The sequence below is a fragment of the Chroicocephalus ridibundus genome, chromosome 1 (genome assembly GCF_963924245.1).
Source record: "Chroicocephalus ridibundus chromosome 1, bChrRid1.1, whole genome shotgun sequence".
Taxonomy (NCBI): domain Eukaryota; kingdom Metazoa; phylum Chordata; class Aves; order Charadriiformes; family Laridae; genus Chroicocephalus; species Chroicocephalus ridibundus.
Genome location: NC_086284.1, coordinates 111,354,168 through 111,378,053, shown reverse-complemented (window position 1 = coordinate 111,378,053; position 23,886 = coordinate 111,354,168). Strand labels below are relative to the sequence as shown.

The window sequence follows — 23,886 nt, the reverse complement described above, 5'->3', positions numbered from 1 at the left end:
GCTTCCGCTTCCACAGGCTGAGAAAGCGCATTGGGGACCGAAATGCATATCCTAGTAACAAATGCTACTGAACTGAGGAGATGAGTTGCTGAGAATACCAAGCATTACTCAGATGACCTTGGTTTATCGTTCATCTATAGGGACTGGTGGAAGTCAAGGATCTTTGAGTTGCTTGGGGATACATGGCCAGCCCAGCCCTACCGGTCCTTCTGCTGGTGCAGCAAACCCAGCCCCCCCACCCCCTTTTTCTGATGGTAAAGTCCCCAAGGAAACCAATGGTGACTCCTTTTTACTCACCCACGCTACAAGATAAAAAAAAAAATTATTAAAGAGCTTTTGGTCCTCAGGTTTAAAGGCTGTAAATGTGGACAGGGCAGATTTTAAAGAAGACTTCTCTTCCGTAGGGAGGGGTAACATCAGTGATACTGGAGAATTTCACAGAGGAGACTGTTGCCCACTTAGCAGCTGACTGAAGAGCATTCAGTTGGCATGCCCTACCCTCTCTGCAGGGCCTCATCATTACCTTACATGCTGCTTGAGACTGCAATGTCTACAAGAGGTAAGATGCTTCCATGAACAGCATGTCCTAAATTTCAATTTTTGTGTATTATTGTTTACTGACGTCCGTGAGAATGGTAATACCCTTTCATTAACATCACCTAAAAAGAAAGCTAAATCATTAACTGGTCAAGTTCTTAACGTTTTAACTTAAATGTTTTATAAAACTTTAAAAACTAAATGTTCAAAAGTATATATTATAACAATAGACTACCATAGAATAAATACATAGGTAAGCACACTCCTAGACTCCAATATTACTTCTTGTTAGGGTGAGACTCTCCTCCCTACTTTTCATCCCAACTTTGTTTTGATGAAGTTTTTCCAACCAGATTATTTCACCTCCATTCAAACTGCATTTTTCTGTGGAGCCCTTCAAGTAAATTATAGCCCTGTATTTACTCTGGGGACCATCTATTATTCTATATTGTATATATTTCCTAGCTATATACATGTCGTTTCAAGAAAAATAATCAATTAAGACTTTAAGAGACATTTAATGGATGGAACAAATACCATCTTTTTAATATTTCTGCTGGGTTGACTCATATAAAAAGAATTCAGTTCCACTGTCAATCCAAAATATACTTTATCTCCGTAATGATTATTCTATGAGACATCTGAATTGTCATTGGGCCACTTATAAATGCAATATTAAAGACAAACAAAATTTTATTTTTATATTATACTTCAGACAATGACATTTAAAATGATATTAGATTTGTGTGAAGGTTTTAAAATATAAATCTTCTTTGTACAGCCCATTAATATATTACGCTTCACCCAAATAACATAAAAATATATCTTTAAATCGCTCTGTTATTTCTTATATAAACCAGGGGGAATGTTTTATATCGGATACTGCCAAATATTTGTGTTCCCTTAAAAGAAGGTATCCCCCAGGGGGGTAAAACAGAATAGTGGTGCATTTTCCAGCTGGCAGACAGGAGAAGTCCCTCTTTCAGTAGGAAAGAGGGAGACTGATCCCAGGCAGGGGGTGGAGGACGAGAGGGGGACAACAGCTCGCTCTGTCTCAGCAAGCCAACAGTCCGGGAAAAGGATCTCCAAAACCAAACCAGAAAGGAAAAGAGCAAAATGCCCCATCGCTCATCTCTGCTACACAAACATGATACGGGCAGAAACAGCGGTTTTGTCATATCCTTGGTTCTCAGTGGTGAAAACGGTCAAAATTAAAGCAGAGTGTAGCTTTCATTATCTGTGGAAGCCAACTATTTAGCTGTTTGCTGATAGCATAGGGGATTATCAGTGAAATTAGAAGCTACAGAGAACATTTTTTCCAGGGGAGTGAGAAGTTCAGCACAATTTACAGTTGCCAGTAATGCATATAATTTAGAAGACCTGGATTTTGTCCTCCTCCTCCCCCATGAGAAATAAGGGCTGCAAATGGAGTTAACACTGACAGTGTTAACAGGAAAGCAGAGCCGCACAGCTCTTCCCCAGCCAGCAATTCTTTTAAGGTGTCTCAGCTTTGACCGCAATTTTCAGTGACTCCCATCTCAGGCTGATATTGCCAGATGTTACAAATCACAGCACAGGTGGGGATTGAGGAAAAGGGCAGAGGAGGATTTCTCAGACATGTCCCACTATCCATTACAGAACATGACAAAACCACAATTTTATCCTCAGTGCAACCTGAAAAATTATTCTAAAACCAGGTTTTCTGCAGTGAAAGGGTAGTGCATTAAATCATGCATCAGCTGTTCAGAGAGTAATAAATATTGGCAGAATACAGATTCTTTTCCCTGGTTGTAGGAAGAGGCCAACACATTTTTCATTAAAATCCTATCCCATCTTTGAGTGGAAGCCTGACGTGCTGCTTTAGCACAGCTGGTATTCTTCTGCAGGGGAAGCAGGATGGCACTAAAGAGACAATTCGCTCATCCGCTTCACAAACTTTCTACCATTTCCCTCACCAAATACATCTACTAAGCTTTCTTAATGGCACTACTCCAAGAGGCATTTTGGCTTTCCCCTTTTAAGCAGGGAAGCGACAGGAATGCGCCAACTTACACAGTACTTGCATGGCCTACGAAAAACCAGCCTTTTGTATAAAACCCTAGAAAAAACCCTTAATCGTAACTAGTAACTCACAACTATGGCTAAGGATTCTGAGGAAGGCATTTTTCAAGTGCAGGGCAAGGAAGAAAAAAAAAATAGATTTTACACCACTATTCTGGGAGGACCACAAACAAGATTTAAAAATAACAATAAAAATTTTGGAAGCACTAAAAAATACATTTCAGTGCATTTCAATTATTAACACTGACACAGGTTTTCCAATATGATGAGCTAATACCTTGGACGGACTGCTCCATTTCTTAAAAGTTATTCTTAAAATTTCACAACACATATTAAACATTCAAAAAAAAAAAGGTACACTGTCTCTATGCTCAGGCTTCCAAAAAATAAGGATTATTTTACAGGGAGGGAGGAAACGCAGCATTACCACCACCTAGGCTGTACGCTTACACTTTATGTTATACCAAAAAACTTGTAGATCCAAATAAGACTCTGATCAAAGAGTACTCATAACTTAATCTGATGCATACAGAAATGCCTTGTACAAATTACAACCTTTCTAGTTTCCTTGTGACAATCTATTGTAAAGCAAATTTTATCTACATGTATTTTAAATAACATCACCAGAAAAATAAAAAGTTTATCAAATGAAAACATGTTTCAATTAGACCATGCTTTTCTAAAATCATGCTCAATTTATACAGTAGTCAAGTTCGTATTCATTTTTATTTTTTTCTATCTCTTTTTTTTTTTTTTTAAACAAAGATTCAAAACCACTGATTGTAAACTCATTGAAGAGGCTGTAGTTTATTCTGGCTCTTTTTTGATTGTTAGCACTTTTTCCAGAAGTCCATGCACTTCTCCGTTCACACCATGTTGATGAGGGGTCTTACTCCCCATATGGCTGTTGTAAGGGCTTCTTAAGTTTCTAAAAGGAGTTTTAAGCTCTGCATCAGATGTCAACTCCTCTTTGATTGTAACACGAGTTGAACTATCAGTAAATGAAGGTTCATTCCAGACTTCTTTGTCATGTGCTTCTTGGCTACTAACAGAGTTGCCGCCTTTCTGTAACATGTAGTACAATATTGGATTGGTTTTGGTCAGTCTCGGAGAGTCTTTTTCATAGTCATTCTTGTCCATGCCTGTGATCACCCATCTGATGGGCCCTTTTTCACTGGGCATGGGACACACACTAAACTGGTCGGACTCGAGTCTAGATACTGTACTTCCCAAATGTTCAGGGAAGGGGGAACCGGCAGGACTTTTTACTGCTACGGGATACTGAAATGTTCTATGATCCACACAACTGTTTTGCTGCACAGGGCTTCCCATTAACGCACCTACTGAAGAAATGCTGAATTCAGGTTTATTAATTGTTGCACTGGTTTTGTTTCCTTTTTTCTTGCCCTCTGTTAGTATGTTATTCCTATGTTGTGACAGATCTCTCTCACAGTTTTCTGAGAGAAGCAGCTGTTTCAACACATTAAAGCCTTTACTATCTCTAGACCAACTCCTATTTTCACTTTCGTTATTTGAACCATGACTTACAGCATATTTAAATTCAGCATCACTTCTGCTGAATTTCAGTTCTTGCTGGTTCAGCAAAGGCCCGTACAGTGCCTCAGTAGGGGAAGCGTGATTGTTTGCAGCATCAGACACGTTACTTTTCATCTTTTTTAATGGACTTTCCAAAGGCTCAGCATGAAGCTTCCTCTTCTTCGGTAATGTGCAAAGACTCTTTGATTCAAGGTGTGTCAGGTCATTGTTTCGGTGACTTCTGTCCAGCTCATCTGCAGGGTAACCGTCTTGACTCTGTCTCAGCAACCTACTTAGCAGGCCGTTTTTGGAAAAAGAAAAATCTTGAGGCGAAAGAGGCTCAGATTTTAACTCCTCGGATGCTGGAGAAGCAGCTGTGTTTCTCTGCAGTGAATGGACAAATCCTTGAAATTTGTTACTCTTGCACTCTCTTACTTGTGCATTTGAATTATAAGGAACATTTGATTCTTCAGATGGTTCAGTTTTTATTTTCACCGTCAATATTTGCTCATTCAAAGCCTTATCTGTCTGTTCTGGAGAACTTTCATCTCTTAAAAGCATCCTCTCTTTCTTTTCACTTTTACCTTTATTGGGAGTTCCCAGAAGCAGCTGAAGGACAGTGCGCCTTTCAAGGAGATTTTCTATTTCCGAACCTGGAAGTCCTTGTTCAGCGGGTGCAGGCTGACAACTGAATATTTTGCTATTTTCTTCATGCGTACTCAATTTATTCGTAAGCAGAGGGCTGTTCAATCTATCAATCAAGCCTACAGGTTTATCTGCGTTCCCTGCTAGCAGCTGTTTGCTGGCTCTTTGTTCTTCACTTGACATGGAAGTCTGCATGCCGCACTGAGCGAGGTTCTGCAACAGCTTGCTGGCACTGAAAGCCGAAGAGTTCTGGGGACTATCGTTCCTGCTCAGCTTGGCTCCTTGAATTTCTTTGCTTTTAGAAAGGTCTATCAAATGTTTAGACGCAGGATTCACCAACCTGTCTGGCTGGATGCTGCAGGCATATGGTGGCGAGCTACGCTTGATGGCTAACGACTGGTGTGAGAGATTTATAGGAGAGTCTGCTTTTGTAGACGCCAGCAAAGGTGGAGTGCTTAACGGAGTCATTCGATTTGCACTGGGACTGTCAGTAACAGGAGTCCTTTTACCAGTCTGTACAGTGAATTTTGCCACATCAGCTGCACTGTGTGGTCCCTGAGGGTCATTACTCTTGTCTACCTTTTCTTCACTCTTATGCCCAAGTAACAGCTGAAGTAGCGTTACTTTCTGGTGAGGATTCAGCTTAGAAGCCTTCGGAGTGTCTTTGTCCTCCTTGTTCTCTGTACAGGAAACTTTTGGATCCCAGTTATGAAGCAAGGACTGGGTCAGGTTATCCAGTGAGGCAGGCGGACCTGCATCTGGTTTATCTGTCCTCTGTTTAAAGGATAGGTCGATAGGAAGACAGTTAGAATGGGAGCTTTCATCATCACTGCTGTCATCTTCTGTAAAACTAGGATTGTTGTCTGAATACTCATCAATAGTTGTTGGCGTGCTGCTGTCTTCAAAAACGCTGGCTCTCTCACTCTGTTCATGCCCTTTTACATGTTTGGTGGTATCCTGGCTTTTCAGGAGATGCAAGAGCAAACTGTTGCTGGGACAAGTCTTCAGGTTACTCCTTTCCAAAGTACTTTTGTATCCCACGTTTTTGGGAGGCGAATGCATGATTCCCACTGAGCTCTGAAATGGTGCCATATTGCTTTTGCTAGGTACAGTTTTGGTTGATGATCCTGTCTGACCATTGAGATGGCTTGTCATTCCTTTTGCTAAACCAAATTGGCCAATATCTTTCTGAGTGCTTTCTTGTAATCTGGCCATAGCTGCAAGTCTCTCACTTGCTATTTGATTTGCATTTTGTGCTTTTAAAGCATGTTCCCTGGAGTACTGCTGCAAGTGAGCTTCACTTGAAAGGAGTAAAGCTAGCTGGCTGCATGCTACGCTGGGCTTTGGGGAGGCAGCAGGACTAGATCGTTTCTCTACCATGCTTGCAACAGCTTGTAATCTTGCAGCACATGACAGTGGCTCATTTATCACTTTAGGTCCGCTCTGCACCGCATGAGGAGATTCTATAAACCTCTCCTTGGGCAGGTTCTTTGTTATGTCAGGCAGGCTGTTGTCCAGCTTCTGATCTTTTGCTTTGCTCTTCTTCAGTAGAGTCTTCAGGTGACTGGATGCGACACCATAGCACCTTAAATCTTTCTCCACTTGTAAAGAATCATGGCTAAGGGAATACCCTTGCTCCTTAAGGCTCTGCCTAATCTGCTGTGACAGAGCAACACTCTGCAGCCTAGAGCTGAATGACTGAAGCAAAGAGGCAAGTAATGTGCTATCCTGTTTGCCTTTAGGCACATTTTCAACCATGCCAGCTAACAAAGCTTCCTTTTTTCCATCTAAATCCACAATGGAATCAGACAACCGCCTTCTCTTTGCTGCATTCCAGTCTTCAGAAGACTGCAACAGTCTTGCTTTTTTGAGGTGCAGCATGCCAGATCCCTGATATGTATTTGTGTTAAGAACTGGACCATTACTTTGACAGCTGGGAAATATATTTCCAGAAATCTTAAAGTTTTGATCCTCTCCACTATGCTCAGTAGACTTTTTGTCAACTGCAGTACCTGAGCCTCCTGCTGCTTGATGCATTAGTAATCCCTCTAGGTAAGTTAGAACAACAGAATCCTGGTGCATCTCAGAGCCAAGCTCTTCTCCATGAGTCATGTTCAATAAAAGTTTCCAAAAGGGCTCTGGTTCTATTTACTTTGAAGACTAGTTTTGCTGGAGCTAAATCGAGATCCAGAGTTAAGAAATAATGGGTAGATGTCTATAGCGTTTTCTCACAAGACTTTCAGAAACAATACAAAACCGTCATATTCCAAGCAGGCTTCTTCCAGTGTATACTGTTTGACGAGCCAGGTTTCCAATCATACCAATCTGCTGATATCTAGAATATTTCTGAAAGATGTCTAGGAGGAGCGCTCAAAAGTTCCTTTAAGTATTTGCCGCCTTCTTTCTCCAGGAAGTCAGCTTGTTTTTCATCTTTTTCCATCTCCACCAAGCACATAAAATTCCTAAGTGAAAAAATAAAACAAAAAAAAAAAAAAAACAAAACAAAAAAACAAGTGGTCAAGAAAGAAAGATTTAGGATAAGATCTAATTGCATAAGACTTTTTCTAAATACATTGTCTTAGACATTCAGAATATATAAGCAATAACCACATTCCAGAAGAAATTAGAGATCAAGTAATGGACAAAATACATGGTAACTAATTTAAAGGAGTTTGTGAAAACAGTTCTGAGACAGAAAATTTTATATGAAAAGTAAGCTTAACTATATTAAGTATAGCTACTACAAGCGTTCATCGAATTTCTCTATCCTACAGCTCAAAATAAGGAATAGCAACCATGAAAGGAAAATCTTAAAGCGCTCTAAATGTAGTTTTGAAAAAAAACAAAACAAAACACATTTGATTTTACTTCACAGTTGCATCAACCTTTCTCATTATGTAAATACACGGGACATGCAGACTACCACTCTCAAAGAGAATTAATGGGAAAACGCATGCTTAAAGTCAATGTTTAGGTTCACGTTGAATCTGTTTTCACATAAGAGAAGAGGTAGCATCATATATGAGTACATTTTTGTTTGGCAGGTAGATGATATCACCAAAAGTAGAAACCAAGTTGCCACTGCTGCCCAGGACTCTTTAGTAATGCAAAATCTAGTATAACACAACAGGGAGGAAAATCTGTTGTTCTTACCAACTCCCAACCAACACAAGGCATTAGAAGAGTCATGTGACAGTAGTGGTGAAAAGGGTGCTTGTGTTCCTGATAGAATATAAATCCTGACATAAAAATCCTCCCTTTGCTAGAGGATTTTTAACCTTTACATTCTTTCCATGTGTTAAACATGGTAAAAAAAAACCAAAACAACCAGGTCTTCCTCGAGGTCTTGGTATTTTCAAAGAACGTAGAAGATCTCTACTCAATACCTCCTTGGATGAGGCAGTGTGCTATAAAAAGCTGTTTGAAAATGCACAACAACAATGCTTATGCTTGATGAATCTCTTCAGTTTTAGTTATATTACTGGGCAATGATAGCATGAACAGTTCAGACAGTCAACACAGTTCAATATTGAGATCATTACACTGCACATACCTACTCCTTCACTCATTCAGTTCTAAAGTGGCATAAATATTCAACATGAGCAAAGCTAAGTGTCCTTCCACACGTCTAACTCTGCAATTTCCTTTCACAGACTAAAAGCCCATTGAAAACTTGTATTTACAAGTTTAGAAAAGATGTACACAGATGAAATTCTTGCCTCCTTAAAGTGAATGAATATTTTATGATTGATTTCCCAGAGGCTGTTTTTTAATTCAAAAGCTACAGGCAGCTAGAAGTCAGAAAAATATCAGATCTGAAAAAAAGTATAGAATCAGAAGAACAACGAAGTAGCCATAATGTCAACAGCCCGTATAAACCCCCTGTGCAAATACTCCCTTACTAGATTTTAAGTCATTTAGAGAAACTCTGAAAACTGAGCTATCTCAAAAAAAAAAATAAATACCAGCAATGCATTGTAGTGTGTGTACACCCACGTATCTAAATATCAAATGAAAAGTTTGTAGCTATTGCTGGGGTCTCAGTACTTGTCTGAAATACATGTCTACATTAACGTAACTACCTGCAGAAGGCACAGTGTTCATCCAAATATGTAATTACAACTTAAATGTGGATTCATCTAATCAAAAATTACCAATCATCTTACTGTTCCTTCAAGAACTTGTGCACCTCTGGGTGGACTTTTGCAGAGTTTCAACCCAAGATAGACTAAAATCAGAAATAACAAATCCTTGGGGGGGGTGGGGGGGGGGAATCAAGGTTTCCAGTTAATACATCAAGTATCCAGCAACTGATACATCAATACAGCTAGACTTACTTCCTCAAATATTTGGGAATGCCCTTTATCCAGAAAATAGTTTTCCAGCTTCCAAAAATAAACTGTTTATCTGCAGCCACAATTTCATATTTCAAAAGGGAATTAAGCTGACAGCTTGCTGTCTTAAAAAGGAGTGAGTAGCATTTGATACCCTGTGTTTTGTGTTTAAGGGAATAAAATTGAAATTTTTTCTAAGACTTCTTACTATCTGATAAAAGCAAACCTTGCAGGTCACCTTTAAGATAAAGTCACAAACAAATGCACCGTTAAGCCAATATTCAGTAAAACTTCACTCATTGCAGCTCTGGCTAATTCAAAGAAGACAATGCATTTATGCAAATCCTTCGGGTACTCAAAAAGCCTCTTGCAGGAGATGACACTTGTAGCCAGTACAGTTTACATCAATAACTACTCTAAGAAGTGTTTTGTCACCTTTTTTTTTTTTTTTTTTTTTCAAATTAGTCGGGGCTAAGGAAATATTGATAATTTCACAGAAATCGGGTTGATGCAAAGGAGCCCTCATTAAAGAGAATGAAATCTGAAAAGCACTTAACACATAAGGAATGGGACATCAACAATCCTTCTAAAAAGCCTGTTCTGATCTCGCACTGCAACGGGTATTACAGCGTTATAAAGCCTTACATGACCTAATGTACAACACACAAGCATGATGAAGTCATCTGTCAAGAACTGAAATTACATTTTAAAAAACCATACACCTTGAAAAAAAAAAAACCAACCAAACAAAAAAAAACACCTATACCTCATTTGTAATGGAAAGCCAAGCAGTAAATTTCAGTGTTTGCAGACGATGCAATAACTAAGCATTTCCAGTGAGTTTTGAACCAAGTACACTTTTCTTCCACTATCGGAATGTGGTCATGTGGAAACCAAAACAGCTTTGGAAATTAATGTTTAGTTGTACATTAAGGTAACTATTCAGCAACCTTTTAAAAACATAGAGACTGTACCAGAGAATTTCCCTAGACCCACTGAAATGTTAATAACTTTTCTCACTATTAAATATTATTCCAGAAATTACCAGAGCTGACGAAAGAAAAAAAGAAAATACAGAAAAAAGGCAGAAGGAGAAGCCCTACAGCAATACATCTCATATTTCCCAGTATGGGCTGAAGTAACTTTATTGCAATGAACCTCTAACAATAACCCCTAATGTCTATGAATCTCTAGACCTAAAAATTATTTTTAACTATTGTGAGAAAATTAGTTGATAAATTAAAGTTGACATGCTTTATTGACCACGTAACTGCTGTATATGCGCTATTTTTGGTTGCTTCAACTATCTTTTCCCAGACCTCTGTATCCTAACAAATAAATAAAACACTTGTTTTGCAGAGACTATTTTCAGAACCTCCATGAACGGGCACCGACCACAGCTCATTAAGCCATGTTTACCTAGACAGAACTAAAGCAGCAGCAGGATTCACAGCACAAATGCAGTAACCTGGGGAGATGCTCCCCAAGTGGAGCGTACCATGGGAAATCAGTCCTACAGCTTTTGAAAAGGTGCCTAGGGAGAAACTGTGGGCAGAATAGGTAAGACAAGAGAATATTAAAACGTACACTGAACTATAGAAACTATGTATGCCCAGAATAGTAATTCTGCTTTCGCAGTTGTTGGAGATTTATTTTATTTTTTTGCAAACTACAGATATATTTAGCCCACATGAAGATCTTAAAAGAATGATAATAATAAGTTTTAAGATCCTTCGCTTACCATAAAGTATTACTGCTGTGAACGATAATGAAATTCAAGAACACATCTTCTAATAGGTTAAACCACAAGAACATCTGAGCCAATGGCTTTTTACTCCTGAATATTTAAAAAAAATAAATTCTTTGAATTAACAAATGCCTCAGCTTTAAAACCTAATTGGAGACTCTAAAAAGCCAGCAGCCTCCTAGTTAACCCAACTCCAAATCCACCAATCAGGTGCTGCCATAAGAAATTAAGAACAGTTCACAATTTAAACTAGCAAAATGACATCCATAGCCACTTTTCCAATATCCCAGACTAGTTACATCTTTTTTGCTAATGGATGCAAATGGAAGAGAGCCACAGTAAATTAACAACATTTGACTAGTATTATTTGAGTAGGAGGGCTGCACAACCTAATGGAGATAACTCATAAAACTTGATATTATCAAGGTGTCTTCTTCTGTAGTATTAATTCAAGACTTTATTAAAAAATCTTATAGAAACTATTAAGGTACTTGTTTAGGAAATCGGCAATGGCTAGCAGATCACCCACATGAACACTTATTAAAAAAGAGATTATCCAAACACGTGCACATTGCTAGAATGATTAATAGAGGTTGCAATGTGTATACATGTACACAGATAAAACATTTTTATTAACCGCATTTCAGAGTTCTTTAATGACTATTAAATTCCTGCAGTAATTTTATGTTCCATTTTTAAGTGTGTCAAAGCACGAATTTGCAGAGCTGAAATCAAACCAGTCTGTGAAATTAAAATCTTTAGTTATTTAATAAATTCAGTGTTCTAATGGTTAGAAACCACTGGAAAAGACAGAAAAAAAGTCTCTCACTAGCTCACTGCCTTCCTGTTCTCATATTCCCAAATGTAAAGGCCACAGCCCACCACATCAACCAATGGCTCAGACAGTCATTTTAATTATTACAGATTTGAGGAATGCAGTACAGTGATTACAGTGGCAGCTTGGGATCCAGGGGTCCAATTACTCGCTGTGCTGCAGACAGGCTGTCTGACTTCTGGTTTTACTTTTCTGTATCCTGTCTTCCCAGATGGAGTAATAATAGATGCAAGCTTCAGAAAGATAATTGACGATAAATATATTAAAGGCTGTGTGTTGCTCAACAGCTACAGAACTAGTACTGAGTAAGTACCTAAAACATAGGATTTTAAATGATTCCCCATCCTTATAACTGTCTGCAGTGAAACGCTGCAGAGCGCAATGAAATTAAGGTCTCCAAAAAAATTCCTACATGCACTGGAAATTGCAGCAGAACCTCACAGTGAACTAAAACGATTCTGGAAAATGAGACTAGCTGTCCCAGAATTATTTTGTTGTTAAGCTCAATTTGTACTACTTTGATTTTAGCAGGCAGGAAGGATGTGTTCAGAGACGTGGTATAAGCACTTCAGTTGACTCTCTTTGCTAAGGTTATAAGCAGCGAGACAGGCCTGATTTAACCACCCACGGTACCAAATCCACAGAACTACACAAACGTGCAGGTACTTCAACGGCACTTAAGCATGTGCTTTAAGAGAATCGAGTATTGAAGTGCTTTGCTAAATCCCTGCTTTATGTCAGAAATCCATTGAGATGAATGGAGCAGCTGAGACCTCTTCACAGTTTTGATTCAGGCTGTCAAGACATTTTGAAGGTTCCCTTTGCAAATGTTATTTAGAAGAAGACAAAAAAAGGCAAAAGTGATCAGATGGTGGAGCAAAATTCAGCAATAAATGGATGAATTCTCCCATGGTGGCACTCAAAACAACTTGGGAATCAACAGGCCTTTTTTTACAATAAATTCATTTAAAAAAAATAGATCAGGCTGCCCCCCAACAATCATAGGATATCAGTTTGAGAAAGCAAAAATAGGCCTCTTCCCAGGAGCTTAGCATGTTATTCACTCCTTCTGTAGGCCTACTGACTGACTCCAAAAGACATTTTAACCGCGGAGAGGATAACCTATCACTTTTAAGCAGCTCGGTCAGGAGAGGGCACACAGGGAATCGTGTTGCAGCAGCAGGATTTCTGGAGGGGCTCCCGAGGCCCCAGCCCTGCCTGGCAGCCAGCATCCCCCAGCCCGGGAAGGGGTGTTCCCTCCCAGCTGGCACGGTCCTGCAGTACATGGCAGCATCCCTCCTCACCCGATAAAATACACCCTTTTTGGGGGGGTATTTGATAGCGGCAGGGTTAGCAACAGCCACAGCTTCATGGCTAAGTCCTGCACGAGTATACGGAATGGAAAAGCCTTTTCCCTACTGTTTTGTTAAGTTGCATACTGCCAATCACAGTCCTGACCTCACTGTCTGAAGTTTTAGAAAACAGAAAGGGGTGTTGAGTTTTTCCGGGGGGGAGGGGGGGGGGGGGGGTAGGGTGGTGAATGTAAGACCCAAACCAGCCCAATCAAAACCTTCTGATGATTTTAGCAGCTTACATGGTAGGATTTAGAATCATAGAATCATTTTGGTTGGAGGAGACCTTTAAGATCAAGTCCAACCGTTAACCTCACACTGCCAAGCTACCACTAAACCACGTCCTTCAGTCCTTTAAATACCTAAGTACCTCCAGGGATTTTATTTTTTTTAGTTCTGCAGAAAACCCAATTCCATAACAGCTGATGCAACAGCTTGAAGAGATGCAGAATCTACCATTTTACGAAAGCACACAAGCACTGAGTAACCGAGAAGTCCTAAGTCACATAAAATTGACAGGAACACAGAAACAACAGCACAGCAGGCACAAGAAACAGTTTTTCCTGTGAGAATAAGGTTTGACAGTCCACTGGACTGAAATGTTAGCAAACCAACAACCGAGTGGGTAAGAAAAAGCCCCAACTGTTCTGGTGGTAGAGACTACTTAGATTTACTTTGGTTTTTAAGAAACTGCCAAGATGTAAACGCTAAGTACTGTCACTGTTAATCGTGGCCCAAGAGGCACATAAGGAAGGGTAGGCTGTTCCTGCATATTCCCTCTGGGGCGTGGAAAGGGAGATTTGGACACCTCATCTCCGAGTCCCTCCGCTCCTCAGATTTCACATGGGGTTCTCCACCGTCCGGGAATCTCTGACTCACCCAGCCCATGCAACACCACCTCACGGCAACGAGGGGCTTTGGGGTGATACGTAATATATCACGGGGGGAATATAATATTTCCACTGTCTGCTTAAATGAGGTGTGGAAATGTCAGAGAGATTTTCGTGTTTATGCAGAGGGCCTTTCGGGGGCGGAGGGAGGACGGGCAGCGGGGAAGCGGCAGGCAAGGAGAACCCGCAGGAGTCAGAAGGCCTCAAACTCGGCAGCCAAGCTTGTTCACATGGAAGAGGGAAAGCCTGAGCAATGCTGGCCGCATCTGGCAGCTTTTACCCAACCCTGGGGAGGCACACTGCAAAGACGACGTCCATCTAGCTCTGGCACACGGCTCTCCCCCGAGAGGGGACAGCACGAGGCCGAATGGCAGTCACCCACCATCAGCGGCACTGGGAGAAAAAGCCATGCCCGTGCTGCGGGCTGCCGGTGTACCGGAGAGAGCCAAGACAGCTCAGGTGCCACCGTAAGCCCAGCCCAGCGGAAAGGGAGGGGGATGTCCTGCGCCGAGAAGCAGGGGATCTCGACACAGCGCTGGCCTGCCCCTGCCGCCGCTCCTCCCACGCTGGCACTTGACCCCAGCCCAGCTGCCTCTTGCCGAGAGCAGGGCACAAGCTTGCACAAGGCCGCAGGCAGGCACTTCTGCTTCACCCACACGCGACTCGTGCTTTTGAAGCTTACCTTCACAAACCTAGCAGTAAGGAGGGGGAAAAAGAAGGAAAAAAAACCCCACAAAGACACCAAAAACCACCCCAAAAAACCCCACCCAAACAACAACCTCCCCCCCCACCCAACAACACCCAAAAAACCCAAGCAAACCCCAAACCCCCCAAAACAGCTGAAGTAAGCATATGGGGAGGGGGAGATGGGGGATGGACACATGTGCCATAAAAGCTGAGTTTGCGGAAGCCTTAGTAGCAGTGCTCAAGGTTTACACAAGTACACTCAAGCACAGCTTAATCCAAATCTGGCCTACACGTCAAAACCTCCTGCTAAGAAGTTCCGCTAAGTTCAGAGCCGAATCACATGTGTGATCATTTTCCATGTTTTTGGCACTCTTCAAACAATAGCTAGTTTCAGCCTCCCTTAAATTAGTATTTGTTATTCTAACAAGTATTGAAATAATCACTCTTAGATGTGGAAAACCCCACCCTGTTCATATCAGTTACGATTTACCCCTGTACCTGAGTACTCAGTCAATTCCTTAGCATGGACCCACACACATGTATTTGTTCTTACAAATACTACCAGAGGAATATTTCTATTTTGTTGTGTAATGTATTTGTCGTGTAAAGGGCATCTTTGAGTTCATTTCTTGATCAGCATCTGCTAACACTCAGGCATAAACTTAGAAACACACTCACTACCAACTCTTTGTTAGTTGTAGCATGAAGAGGAACAGACGTTCAACCTACAAATGCCACCTGTGAAGGAATTGAGTATTTGACATCTCAACCTGCCCCATGAGTTGCTGCTCGATGATCTTCTGTGACTGAAGACAAGAAGAGCCAAAGCTAAATGACAAGGCAGAAGAGTTACACCCCACCCACAACAGGGCAGGAATCCAGAAGAAGGATGTATCACTAGATCTCAAGTAACTTGGGGCAGTGTGCTGATCAAAACTCAGAAGTACAGTGAGCAGAGAGGTTTTTGGTTAATTGAGTCATCTTATTCAGAGACTGAGAGCAAACAGGCACAAAAATATATACCTAAATCTATTTTCGGGATAGAGGGGTGGATAATATACTGGTAGATACAACAGAATCAACTGAGGTTACATCTTTCCAATCTTTGTAAACCACTTGCCTATAAATAAGCAATTAAAGGGAAACTAACAACCAGATTCCCATTCCCTCCAACACCTACAAAAACAGATCACTGATTATGCATTTAACTCTCTGTCAGCTCCCCAAGAATGAAGCTTCATTAACATACAGTGAAAAAATCAATGGCCTGTTCTGGACAATGATGCTTTTGAGTTACGATCAATGCATGCAGATAATGCATTTCCACACAACTCTGACCTTCTGCTTGTTGGAGGGATCTAAAGATACAGCCATTTATCCACAGTACTACAGTAAAATCGTGTATTTCTTGGATTTGTTGGAGTAACCATACAGTTAGGTGATCTGTCATATGGTAAGTCACTTTATGTTATTTTAACCAAGAGTTGGTTTCACAGAGGCTAAAATGCAACAAAGTAATCCACAGCTTTTATTGCCATCAGTAGTTGTGTTCCAATTGGAATCAAGCATCTCATGGTTAGTTACGAATGAGAGCCACTTTCTAGACTTTTTAACAGAATAGGTTTCAGCTAACTGAACACAAACACACAGTAAGGTGATGTATAGGTTCAGAGTCCATAATATTCTATTATATGTAAAGCCCTATATATCCATGTTAAAGACCCAGATGACTTTGGGGTTTTTGGGTTGTTTCAGGTTGGGTTTTTTTGTTTGTTTGGGTTTTTGGGGTTGTTTTTTTGGTTGGTTTTTTTTTTTTTTTTTGAAGTGAGTAGAAGGACAATATAGTTTCTATTGTAATACGAGATTTCAGTTTATTGTAGATTATGTTTCTAAAGGGTACGGACACAGAAAAGGCTCATATAATTTCAGTTAAGTGGGAAAGGAAAAATCTGCATTAGCAAGAAGGTCTGTACTAGTTCAATTACAATAAAAAAATGATATTTTTTTTTTCTCTCCAAAGCAGCAATAAAACCAAGCGGAATTAAAGGTACAACATTAAGAACCAACTTTAGTGAAACCTGGGGAAAAGAGGCTAACAACATCCTGTACAGAATGTCACAGAAAGTCCTCATCTTACCACCGTGCCAGAATTATTCTGAAAACATTCATAACATAAAACCCGAAGTAAAATACTAAAAGCCTGTTAAGTCATATAGATGTATACAGAGACGATCAGTTAGTTAATAACACCCTCAAACATTAGGAATTGGGCTGCAACTCAATCTTAGCCGTAAGTCAAATCAGAACAATTAGAATACTGACTTCACTCAAAACAATGAAAACTGTACTCATTGCCACGAAGCCATGGTAGGAACAGTGTATGGCTGGCAAGAGGAAGTGTTTAACTACCCCTCGATAGAAGGGCATACACTTTGAAACAATTTCTCAAGTTTTATGTTGATAAAAATGACAAGCATTTTAAGAAGAAAGATAATATGCTGTCGGAAGGTTGTGGAAAAGAGTTCTTACTAATACGTTTTATATCTGTCTTTCATGAGTGCTGCATGAAGGAAATAATTGCAAATTGGCAAGAAAAGACTATTGTTATTGCTTGTTCCATTAATGTCAAGGAAGTTGAAACAGGTGCTTACACCCATTTAAGAACTGTATAAAACAAAACAACATGGACATGTGATTAATTTCTGAAGAAAGTATGTGATTTTCTACATATAATAGCATTACCCCAAAAATAAAAGACCTATTAAAAATAAATCTATTACTCCATACTTGTGCGTATGTATTTGCTAATTTGGGACTATCTTTCATAGTGCCTATCAAACCAACAACCTCACTAAGCCTTTATAAAGCCATATGCCCAAAGTGTCAGTTACACCGAACAACTTTGCTGCCATGTTAGCATATGTCTAAAATTAAGTCTGTGCTCAAGAGCCCTGCTGAACACAAGTGGCACCAGCGCATCAGAGTCTAACATCGAGCTCCACCTCGATCTCTAGAAGAAAAAGACCATCTCAGTTGCCATGAAGAACAATGCTAGTAATAAATAAAATAAACTAGTTCAGGAGTTGCACGTTTAAATGTATACAAAAACATGGTTCCACCAGAATTTTTGTCTGGTCTATGTGTGAAGCTGCTGTCAAATCGTGCAGCCTTGTCTGGGTGCACAGATCTGCAGCCGCTTGCTCCTGCCACCTTCCCTGCACTGACCCAAGCATTCCTATAGAAAGCTCCTACAAGGCAAGTCAGACTAAGGACCTCATCACCGTCAAATGAAACCACAAAGATACTGCCGAGTGGTTATTTCACAGTGTGACTATGAGAGCTGTGTGAGGAAGGACAAAGAGCAGGGTGCTTAACTGCACTTATGCCAAATGGAAGTGAGAGGAGCATTGCCACCGGTGAGCTTCTCTTCAAGCGTAAACCTCACCTTCCAGGCAGAAAGTCTGTGATGAATTTAGAGGAGTTCACGGGTAAGATAAAGATGCCTTTTTAAAAAGCATCTCTTAAACAGATTTAAAAAAAAATAAAAATAAAAATAGTCAATGTGTTCTTTTCAAGCCCAACGAAAAGTGAAAAGATGACTGTAAATAGAACAATTGATTCAAATATTTTAATTTTTATATTTTACTGAGGCATCCTGTGAAGCTGGAGTATAAATCCTATTAAACTGAACTTAGTTTGTCCATCCCTAAAATAGATTTGACATACAAACACAAACACAAGGTCAAGGTCACAGATCAGCAAGAAAGATTACAAAGAGGACTGATGTAAGAGCTGGCATTTGATCAAAGCTCCTGGATATTTTTTTTTTAGTGCACTTACCAGAAATACCACTACATTTTCTTCACATTGGTACGCTACGTTTTAAGTATTCCCTACCTTTAAGGGCAGCTGCCCTCTCCTTACTTATTTTAACAGGAGATGTTAGGCAGTGTATCAAGTGAACTATGGAAGAACACTTACTTTAAATGAAAAGGAAGTGGAAGACACTTTTTGTCATCCTTGTCACTCCATTCAGCTATGTGCTGGTACATATTAAATCACAAATCCAAAAGGAAAACCAACTCACAAATACAGGACATGGCAGTAAGATCACTGCTAGAGAATCAGGACCTTGGTTTTAACTTCATGCAGTCCAAGTTGCTTATCTTAATATAGCAATTGTATATTTGGACGTGCACTTCCAAACACAACACTTGCTTATCTATCCTAATTATCTGTGTGCACAGCATATATTTCTCAATTAGAAAAAAAAAAAAAGAACTCTTAACACAAGGTCTGTGCAGAACACAATCAAACTAACCTCTTCTGTAATCAGGACAACATTTACCTCCTAGAAAGCTGCTTTAATGCTGAACGCTGAGTAAGTGAGCAGATTAAACACAGTAGCAACAGTTGAAAGACTCATTAAAAACTCAGCTGCTGAAAATAGTTAGTAATGAAAGTCATTTACTGATCTATCCATCCATCCACCCACCCACCAATACATTCTCAAAGCTTTAAACACACGCTGAAGAGTATTTAGCTTGCAGGTCACGTCCTCCAGACGTACCTTCTGACACTTAAACAAGAGGAAGAAAAGATGTCTTGGGTGACACAACATCATATGACATTCAAAGGTGTACCACTACCACGAAGTTTAGATGCTCGTTATAACAAGTACTGATTTAAAGAATAGCGTGGCGTGTACTCTTACTTTTGAACCCCCCCAGTTTCAACACCAGCACAGCTCTGATGTTAGTCTAGACATGACTGGGAGCAGTTTATATTTAGACAGAGAGCTATGTCTATAAATAGGGCTGTTCGTGTTGGTATAAAGCTTTTATTGGACCCCATTTGGGGTGACCTGCGTAACTCACTTGTATGTGGGCATCTCGGTCACTGCCAGTAAAACCTTCATGCCATCACACACCCTCCCGCATCGCGTTTCGGCTGTGTTTCAACATTTGTTTACTGATTTTCCTCCATTTAATTTTTGTATAGGTATTACATTTGCAGCACTCCACCTGCATGACTGGGTTGGTTCAGCTACTCATGAAGAGGCCTTAAATGAAAAAGACCAAAAAAAAAAAAAAATCCAAGTTTCCAAGTTTAAAAAGATGCCTCCTTCTTGAAAACATCCTTCACAAGAATTAGATTGTCACCCTTTTATGCTGTAGTATCGCCTGAGCTACTAGAGCCAGATACAAATCACTCCTGAAGCCTGGGATGTGAGCTTTTCAGCGCAAGGCTGTAGGTGTTTTTAGGCCTGACAGTGATTCACCGGATCTTAAAACAGTCACCGGTTTAAGATCAAATTGAGTTAAGTTGTAGACCTCGGGGCAACACAATTCTGCTCTTCCTTAGTCCCTCTTTTTCTTTCAGCAAAATGGGAGAGGAGTGGAAGGTTGGTGGTTTTTTGCCTTTTTTTTTTTTTTTTTTTTGGTGGAATTTCTATTCTTCCTACTTTGTGAAATGCTGAGAAAGCTTCTCGCTGCACTGAAGTGTTAGGAAGAAAAGAAAAAGAAAAAAAAAAAAGTCAGGCAATTATTATGATTTAAGATTTTTAAGAAAACAGAGGTTCATTCCAGATCCGCAAACAAATCAGCAACTTACTCTGAGAACCAAGCACACACAAAAATGTGCATATAAGACATTTCACAACCAAAAACATTTTAAGAAACAGATTAGTTTATTAGCAGTATAGCTACCCAACACTTCAAACTCTAAACCAAGTCTGTTTGGAGTCATATGGCTCATTTAAGTTTACTGACTAATGCTTGAAAACTCTAATGCATGAAAAAGCTTTTACTTTAATTGAGCTATATTACAGTGAATAACCGTTCATTCAGCATCACGTTAGGTCTTCTCTCATGCTTACGCGATAAAAAAATAAAAAAAAAAAACCAACTTTCGTTAACCATCACAACCAAACCTTTAATAAAACAAATCAGCAGTTGTTTGGGGTGTGGTTTTTTTCCTGTTGAATATGAGTTCACACTCTTTACATACATAACCTGCAGGAGCAGGGGGTTTCTGCTAGTTCTGCATTTTGGATCAAATCCCCCACTTTTCAATCAGCAGGGATGTGCCAGGCTGCTGTCAGTGGGCAGTGATGGTTTTTGGTCTCTTTCTTACTGTGACACCACAGAGTAAACATCTGAATCCCAATTCTACGCAATTCCTCTTTGGGAAGCTCTAACGGGCAGAGCCAAAGCTTCCTGCACAGAGAGCCTAACATAAACCATTTCAAGCATGCTTTCTTTGAAAAGGGGGTAATGACAAACTGCAACAAATGACTAGGTAATATAGCAACAAAAAGGAATATGACAGCTAGGACAAAGAAGAGAGTACTTCTGATCAATTCAGTAGCCAAGGAGTCCACAACAATGGATTATCTTGAAGCACTTGGAGAGCTGCCAATCCCCAATCTGTAGAGGTAACATTTATTTATTTTAACAAAATAAAAAAAAGTATTGTCTGTGGTTATACTTACATGTGTGAAATGTCAAATCAACACGTTTTAAAAAAATGTTAAAATATCATTTTGATGAATAGTTTATTAGTAACTCCTTTAACTTTGTGTTTCTTTTTACTTATTATTTATTTTTACTAACATAAGTAGATCTATGGATTTTAATAGGACAACGAAATAATGGCAAGATTATGCGCAGAAACAGATTTGTAAGAAAGAGGCATCTAATTGATGCAACATACATTAAGGTTGCAGAATTAGGCAGGTGATAGATGGACATCTACCATACCAAAAAACAGTAATACATGGCCAGTTTAAGCATCATGACTATTAAAAGCAAACTGGTTCACATTCAGAATTTGAATATTCTACTTTTATTCAGGATACAGAATAGTATTTCCTTTTCCAAACAAGATGTGCAAGATCAGTTATTCCAGCTTTCCCACTCCTCAAATTGTTCAACATGCACCAATTATAGCGGGTGATCTGTTTTCCCACATGCTGGAAGTCTGATACTCATTCATCATCTAACAGAACCGGCTAGTGGTAACAATGAAAGGCAGTGGGAGGCAGGTGGTGAATCTCCCTGTGTAGATCTTGTCTCAGCTTTGGCGGGGCGGGGAACCCACAGAAATAGCTCAAAGTTCTAACTACAGTTTTAATCTGTTTACTTAATGCCTACTGATAAAGTATGGAGAGAGAGGGGAATTGTCATAAAAAAAAACAACTAGAAGTCATGAATCTAGCAAATAAACACGTGAAACTCCACTGAAGTAGCTTAAACTATGTAACACGTAGTATAAAGTCATTATCTAATAGTCATTATCCATAACCACAACTCTATTGATTCAGCTGATCACGCTAGGTATTATTTTCAGCTTAATCTGCCACAGCAGAGATCTGAGCATGGCTGACAGGTCACAACCCATGTTCCTTTGTGTTATATAAAGCCATCTTTCCTTGATGTATCTGGAAGAGTCATTTCCCAGCTCAATATACCATCAATAAGTAACTCCAGCGTTTTCTGAATCAATATGTAGTAAGGCATTGTCAATGACCCGAAGATAAGTTTCACTGACTGCCTGTATTCTTACTAAACTGTACATTTTTTTCTGTTTCTTCTCTTTTTTAGAACCTTTATAAGAATTCTGTCATAAAGTTAAAGAAGGTGGTTTTCATTCAATGCCTGTTGCTAAATTTCCACCAGTGAACGATACCAAAAGAACTTCACTGAAGACTACGTTAATGTGGTATCATTTAACAGCAGTTCAGTTCTGATATGCGCTTGCACAATCTTACAGAACCACAAGATGACTCACACATACCAAATCAATGCAGAAGCGAATCATACTGGACAGGGAGGTGCGAGCCAAACAGGGCAACAAAGGAAGACCAGAGGGGGGAGGAAAAAAAAAAAAAAAGAGAAAAAAAAGAAAAAGAAAAAATCCAAACCAAAAAAACCCCAAAGACCAAAGCCCACTCTTCTCAAAGAGACTTTATGCTCTAAAAACCATACAGTTTGCAAAGATCCATTTGCTGACAAAAGGCCGGAAGTTCTAGCAGGCAGGTGATCACATCTCCAGCTTCCCAGGAAACTTTCGCAGATTGTTAGCTTGGCACCCTAGTTAGCAATGTCAGGAGACAGAGATCAAAGACTATCTGGGGATGTGAAATAACCCACCCTCTGACTCAGAATTCTTAAGAGGGATAAGGACCAAAGCTCGTGTGGTAAAGTTACCACTCCATGCCTGGGGTGAGAAAAAAAAAAATACAGGTTAATAAACTTCTTCCCAAGTTCAGGGGGAGAAACTCATACCTTTCAAGTGTCAACGCTGGATCTTTGTGAATCTGCTTTTCACTGAACCCTGCCAAAAATAAATATTATAATCAGGATATAGAAACTTATGGTGGAAAACAATTTTATTTGTACCGTAGCAGGAAAGTCATTCTGTTAATTCAGTACTAGCTCATGAAAGGGAGCCTGTCTTACTTCTTAACAAGGTATCAACAGACTAAAATACAGTTTTCCCCTGAAGCTGGTTACACTTGTGGTCAGTTTATGACAGTATCAGAGCCTGACCAGTGAAACTGAGCGGAGCAAGCTGATAAAGGTAACATGCCAGGAGAGGGGAAAGGTCTCCTTACCCAGTTAATACTACCCCACTTCATCAAAAAAAGTTGTCATCAGGAGATTACCTTTATTCTGACACTCCCGCTATCTGTCTACCCATGATGACTTAAACCAAACAAACAAAAAGAGAAAACCACCACACAACACACCCTTGCCATTGCATTCTGCTTTTCTAAAATTTTACTCATCTTCTCTCGCTCTGATCCTTCTGTTACCCTCACATTTAGTCTTTTCTCAGCTCCCTACTTCCACAGCCCAGACTTTTGTAACGTTACTGACACCCAATGACCCCTCCACACTACACAAAACACAGCTGTTAGTGTAATCCTTCCCCTCAACCCTTTACTTCAAGTTTTCAATTGTTTTTCTCTTGCTCGAGATTAAGTTTAAAATTTCTCATCCGAGTTCTACGGACATTGATAACTCTTTCATTTTCACCCACATAGCCTAACCACTTATTGTGTCCTTCTTCCTTACCCTTTTGTTTCCACAAACACTCGTTTTTACTGTAATACTCAGGCACCTCTCACACAAGAAATTCCATTATGCTTCTGCACTGTTCCCCAGGCGAAGATCATCTACACTCTGGAGGCTATTTCTTCATCTCCTCCAACAGTAAATCACCATGGCAAGAATTAATCCAAATCCACCAAAATACC

At 39.8% G+C, this 23,886-nt stretch overlaps 1 protein-coding gene across 11 annotated transcripts in view; it reads right to left on the bottom strand.

Moving 5' to 3' along the window:
• Window positions 1-23,886, bottom strand: part of NRIP1 (nuclear receptor interacting protein 1) — a 174,667-nt gene that overhangs the window by 26,644 nt on the left and 124,137 nt on the right. For 5 of the 11 annotated variants that reach the window (XM_063347443.1, XM_063347478.1, XM_063347433.1 and 2 more), the window contains 2 exons: window positions 22,913-22,961; window positions 1,184-7,241 (listed from right to left, as the gene is read on the bottom strand). The exons of 2 other annotated variants lie outside the window; for them this stretch is intronic. In XM_063347443.1, the coding sequence (XP_063203513.1) occupies window positions 3,406-6,891 (3,486 nt within the window). In that variant the 5' untranslated portion in view covers window positions 6,892-7,241; window positions 22,913-22,961 and the 3' untranslated portion in view covers window positions 1,184-3,405. Of the gene's footprint in view, window positions 1-1,183; window positions 7,242-22,912; window positions 22,962-23,704; window positions 23,876-23,886 lie in introns of those variants that run through there. 4 more of the 11 variants (XM_063347424.1, XM_063347460.1, XM_063347469.1 and 1 more) reach the window with 2 other exon arrangements.